Source organism: Etheostoma spectabile, chromosome 8 (assembly GCF_008692095.1).
Source record: "Etheostoma spectabile isolate EspeVRDwgs_2016 chromosome 8, UIUC_Espe_1.0, whole genome shotgun sequence".
Classification (NCBI taxonomy): Eukaryota; Metazoa; Chordata; class Actinopteri; order Perciformes; family Percidae; genus Etheostoma; species Etheostoma spectabile.
Window position 1 is genome coordinate 30,589,593 of NC_045740.1, and position 6,313 is coordinate 30,595,905.

At 41.4% G+C, this 6,313-nt stretch overlaps 1 protein-coding gene across 2 annotated transcripts in view; it reads right to left on the reverse strand.

Moving 5' to 3' along the window:
* LOC116693378 (anoctamin-1) overlaps positions 1-6,254 on the reverse strand; it is a 44,321-nt gene extending 38,067 nt beyond the window's left edge. For both annotated transcript variants that reach the window (XM_032522310.1, XM_032522309.1), the window contains exon 1: positions 5,790-6,254. In XM_032522310.1, the coding sequence (XP_032378201.1) occupies positions 5,790-5,882 (93 nt within the window). In that variant the 5' untranslated portion in view covers positions 5,883-6,254. The remainder of the gene's footprint in view (positions 1-5,789) is intronic.
* Positions 6,255-6,313: the final 59 nt, after the last annotated feature.

Here is a 6,313-nt window from a genome sequence, read left to right on the forward strand (position 1 = left end):
AGGGTCCCAACTGGTATGCCCCCCCCCCCCAATCCATTGGTCTAGAGTGTTGTGATTTCCACTGGATCAGAGTACTGTCACTTGGCTGCCTGTTCTGCCGGGTTGTCCAGCCCTTGCCACATGACCAAATAACGTTTCCATGATGACTGTCCCAAATTCTGATACCATGAAACCAGCACTGGAATTTTTTTTTTTATAAAAGTGGCAGACTGAGCCAACAAAAATGTGGATTATTGTCAGCTGTACAATTTGTCTAAAATGAAAACAAGTGAAAGTGATGTTATTGAGCAGAATTACGTTGAGTTGTTCTATCCTGTCCAATATTTTCTATATTTCTAAGGAGTTTTTATTTGCCGTATTCTGGTAAAAGCTTATATTATTGAGCTCTATATGTTGTAGACTAAGAAAAAATACTCATGTAGCAGCTTCTTATTTTAATGAGGGTGCTTACAGCCGGTTAAAATGACAAACATTACTGTTGGCTGTGCAATATTAACTTTAATTCCAAAACAGCTAGGATGAAACTTTGCTGTCGTCTGGTTAAAGTCCTGCGAGAGAAAAGGCTAAAAACTCTGATTGTGTTGCTTTTCAGCGTGCAGGATGCATTTAATCAACATTTCATATGTCGTATAAGTAAAATCCAAAACATCTGGATCACCCCCTGGTGGCTGGTGCTATAAGTCATAAACACCACCCCCACCATGTTAAAAAAATCAAAGTATAAGTCAAACACATTTTCCAAAAGATGGTTTGTGTCATTTTAGCTAGATGTTATCACACTTGTTCAATTTTTTCTGATAAGTTTGGTTTTTATTATTTGATGCTAGAAAGAGAGAGTGAAACTAATGATTGACATCTGGGATTGACTAATTTTTTGGTCGGGGGGGGGTGCATGGGCGGGACTTTGATACCGCGGCTCCACCACCCGATCACTACTACTCAGACTCTGGCTCCAAAACTACAAAATGGCCGCGTCCTTAACTGTGAGATTTTGGCTTTGTGAGTGGGAGGAAGTCGTCGTCCATCTTCATACACTGCCCATGGTACTAATCAGCCTGAAAAACTGTTAATGTCTTAGAGTAGGTGGCTCTCAGGAAGTACACTTTGGAGGTCCCATATCATGCTCATTTTCAGGTTCATACTTTTTTAGTAGAACATGTTTACGCGCTTTAATATTAATAAAACATTCTCATCCTGTCTGTCTGAATACCTGTATTCACCCTCTGTTTGAAACGCTTTGTGTTAGCGCCTGTCTCTAAGCCCCCCTCCTAAAAAAGCCCAGTCTGCTCTGATTGGTTAGACTTTCTGGATCTTCAGCATCTGGGTTCTCTGCATCTCTGCAGCCAGCTCTGTCATTGCAGCCGTGGAATGACCAAAGCGGCACTTTATACCTACATATCGTATAGTTGACACCACAACTATCCAAAGTCTGTTTAGTTTCAGGCTGTGTGCATTTCTCTGTTGATTGAGCGTTTTGATACTTTCACAGTGTTTATGTAGCACCTCGACCTGCTTTATAATAAAAAGTCACTTTTTACAATGTGGGCCTTTAACAGAAAGTCTGTGTTACGAATAATGACTTTGAAAGACATGGAGATTCACCAGGTTCAGAGGGTGTAATTTGAGAAAATGCTATTGGTTGTGTTATAGGAAAAGTGGGATCCAGGGTTTGCAGGCATGGATCCATATTACAGTAGGTACTAAAAGTCAAGATGCATGTATATTTGACTCTCCTGCTTTAATTGTGATCATTCTTTCTTTCTTTTTGATCTTATTTTATCTCTCTTAGTAACCCGACTCTGTGAAGTGCAGAAATAAACCCCTGGAAAGCTGATCTCACTACATGGCCATGATTCTGAGAGTAGCTCTGTCACCTCGGTTACTATCAGCAGTGGCGCTAAATTCTCATTTTATTTCATTTTATTGCCAATAAAAACAGTTTCAGTATTGGTACCAAAACACTTTTTTTATGGCTTACATAGGAAAAACCTAGAAAACTTTTTTTCTCTGATCTGAGGACTATGGTTACCTGGTCCTCAGATCTCTAAGGGTAAATCCAGACAGCTAGCTAGACTATCTGTCCAATCTGAGGAATGGTTACCTGGGCTCAGATCTCTGCAGGGTAAATCCAGACAGCTAGCTAGACTATCGTCCAATCTGAGGACTATGGTTACCTGGTCTCAGATCTGCAGGGAAATCCAGACAGCTAGCTAGACTATCTGTCAATCTGAGGACTATGGTTACTGGTCCTCAGATCTCTGCAGGGTAAATCCGACAGCTAGTAGACTATCTGTCAATCTGGGACTATGGTTACCTGGTCCTCAGATCTCTGCAGGGTAAATCCAGACGCTAGCTAGACTATCTGTCCAATGAGGACTATGGTTACCTGGTCCTCAGATCTCTGCAGGGCAAATCCAGACAGCTATCTAGACTATCTGTCCAATTTTTCTGTTGACGACAAAAACTACTTCTGAACGTACACGTTCCACCAAAACAAGTTCCTTCCTGAGACTATTTTGCAGCGGCACCGTGGCTCCGCCCATGATGATTGTGATTGGTTTAAATAAATGCCAATAAACCAGAGCATGTTTTTCTCCCATCTCGGAAAGCTGTATGGATAGCCAGACCCTCCTCTGTCTGTCGCTCTGTGGAGGAAGGTCTGGCAATGGGAGACTAGCCGACATGCCTGTGCAGCTATCATATGTTGTTGAAGTGTAGATAGCAGTGTTATATAAAATCAGCAACCGAAAACATCTGTCAGCTGTCAGGCAGCGTACGTGACACAGGAACAGGACACTGATCATGGAGTCACTCACACCTACAGCCCTGGAGAACCTTCCCCTGCAAATACCAGGCACCACAGTCAGATCTTTACCAACTTGAAACATAGTGTAACTTCTGGCAGGTCACAGAGTCAAGCTCGGTTATTATCTCAGCTCTTAGCTGACCGTTCCTAAGACAACACAAATCAGCTGATGGTTCAGCTGATTCCAAACTGCTTTTCCCAGCCTACCTTTGCTGCAACTCTGCTAGTACTAAAAACCCACCTCCACCCAGATCCTCGTTATAAATTGATGTTGTGTCTTTTTCATTGATGCTGCTCTGTTCTGTACCCTGGGGGGATCCTGAACTGCTGCTGGCCCCGCTTAAGGCTTTGCATCCATGCACATGGAAGGACAGGGAGGTGTGCTCTCATAGTTTCCATGTATGCACGTGGAAGTGTGGCGAGGCCCCAGAACAGAGCCATACCACCAAATACAAATTGCAGATGAATTTTAAAAAAGTGGTCCTGACTGAAATGATATCTGTGTAGTCCAGTGTGCCAAAAATAGTGACTAGTGTTATGCCATGCCCTATCATCTGATATCAAGTAAGTCAACAGACCATTTTTGTATTATGGAAGGACAAACCATTTAAGAAACCAAACAATCTGGTCAAGGTCCAATTTTCTGATATTACATGTTTTTGTTGTTGTTGTGAGACCTTTGTCAACTGCTAGTCTGGATCAGTGCAAGTACATTTCCAGGATAAAGCCTGACATCCAGCTTTGCCCTTCCCCTTCAGCTTTCTATGTGTTGCTGATCTCGATATCTCGTTGCTACAGGAAACAACAACAACAACCTTTGAGCTAGAATGGCAACTTTTTAAGAAAATTTAGATGGTGCAACATGGCAGGCCTGCTTGGTTCCTTTGGGGAAAGATTTACAACTACATGTTTAGGGCATCTCCTCTCTAACTGGGACGTTTTGGGACCGATTGGTGGGGTTGCTGTGGACCAAGTACACAGAGATACACTGGTAAGAGCCAATGATGTTTAACCATGTATCTAATTTAAATAGCTCACGTTACTGTTTTGGCAGTGCCACCCAGTGACCCCCTTCTGGCCCTGCCCCTGCGTACACACAATTTAAGATGAAATCTGTGTCTAGGTTGTTCATGAAGGAGGCCCCATGTCTCGCCGTTCTAATCCAGGTCTTCTTTAATGAGCTCTCTGCTGCCTGGACCACCAGAGAAGAAGCTGCAGTTGAGTGCAGTGGGAGTTCCCCCGTCGATACGAACAAGGAACTTTCTTTTGATCTTCTTCATGAGTTGGGTTCATGGGTGAAAGATCATCAACACTTTGCAATAAATCAGGTATTATATGACTATTATATAGGATTACAAGGCTTTCTTTGTGAGCAAAAAGGGCAGCGGGAATCCTAAATGTATCCCTGTTGTCCTTAATGTTTTGTTCTTATTTGTACTGCCTGTGTCGTTGTAATCGAGAATCAATCAAGTCTGAATCTGTAAAATATTCAAACCGAAGACTTCATGTTTGGATTTTTTGGGCTGCATCATTCGAAAAACAGAAGAAAAGAAATGTATGTAATGTATTGTTTCATTGGTATGTTTAAATTTAAATTCAAGACATATTTTATAACTTTGGAAACGTTTTCCTCTACTCACAAGTCCTGTGAGTTTTAACAATATGAGTGTGTTTTGACTGACACACAAGAGGTCAGTGAGGTTTGAATATTAATGCCAAGTAATGTATGCATTGTAAAACTAACAAATGTGTTTGCTCTTATCTTACGGCCGTGTCGCAGGGTTTACTGCAGGAATTTTTGCAAATTGTTTGTTGGTAATAAACTGTCATCCATTGTATCTGATGTTGATGGGTATCACAAAATACCACAAAAAGTATTTTACAGCGGTTGATAGTAATTTACCAGAACACTTCAACAACTCTCCACTCATTCTCCTTGGATCATATTTTTAAAGCGCCTAAATTCTGCTCATTTTCAGGTTCATAATTGTATTTTGAGGTCGTACCAGTATAGGTTCACTTGGTTTCATTTTCTTTACTATCTTTGTTGGGAGTCACACATGTACAATAGCAAATAAACGTCAGCTAGATAACTTTTTTTTTTTTTTATCATGTAAAAGCCATCATGGTAAGCCACCACGTCTCGGTAGGTGACGTAGAAAGCCGTGCAGATGTTGAATTTCAGCATGACATGTTATGCCATAAACCATTTGAATCTGAGCATGCGCAAATCAAATGTGCACTCAATGCACATCAAGGAGTGACACAACCATCACCAAATTGCGTTAAAAAAACGTCTAATACAAAAAACAACAAAAGACTGGTCTTTAACACTATTTGAAGACAAATTGCAATACGTGATATACATATCTTGAGTGCTTTATGTACCCATTCAGCCCTAAATTACAATATCCTTCCTGTAATAGTGTTACCTGTAACACGTATCTGCAGTACTGTCTACATCTCTGAACAGACTTCATTTAGTGGCTTCACTTTTTTTTGGTGTTATCCTTCTTTTCACTCCAACGCTGTCAGTCTCTGTCTGCTCTGATTCAAAGTCAAGATTTGGGTTTGCAATTTGTGCAAACACCAAAACAGTCTAGACACATAGAACTTCCTGTGCAGGCGGTTTGAGTCAAGTAAAAATAGTAACGGGCAAAGAAAAGCACAGCGACTAATATAGAAAAAGAATATAGTCTACAAATTCAAATAAAATTAGACAACAAAAGTGTAGATACTGTACAAAGAGAGCAACAAAAATATAATAAATTATGAACACTGTAACAGGAGGATACAACTATGGGGAGGATTTGCATTTGTCATGAGAATAAATATTGCCAATATTGCTCAGTAGTTGACAGTAGATTGAAGTACTGAGGCACATTTGATCATAGTGAATTGTTCGGTATTTTATTATATGTTTTGCCATCAGTCCGACTGTGGCAGGGATACAAGTCTCTTTGTCTCATGTGGAGACACTCACCTTAAACTTGCCGTGGAAGATGACATCTTGTAGAAAGTGTGGAGCCTGTTGCTCAGAACTAGAGGTGGGAAACACTTCTGCTTCCTCTGTCATTGTCCAGTCCCGGCAGGTAAGAGGCAGAGATGAAGTGGCGTGGTGAAGAGTTGTTTCCAAACAGAATCAGTCTGATTTTGTCTCTCCGTCTGGGTTTCTCCTGTTTGAAATCTTACATGAAAGTCTCTGGCTTTCTCCCCTGCCTCTCCTCTTATGTTCTTGTGACTTGCCACTTTTTCTGTAGCTTTTCCTCCCTTTAAAGCTATGTGTGGAGCTCCGTGTCAGTGTGGAGTGGCCGGAGTGCGCCTGCAGCCTTGTTACTTGAGAAGCCGTCCGTGAGCCAAGATCTAAACTTAGACAACGATAAAACTGTGATGAACGCAAGGTGCCCTCTCTCACTCTCTCAGTCTCTACTCAACTGTAATCACGACACACGATCAGCCACCCCAACACACACCAACATCTCTCTCTCTCTCTCTCTCTCTCTCTCT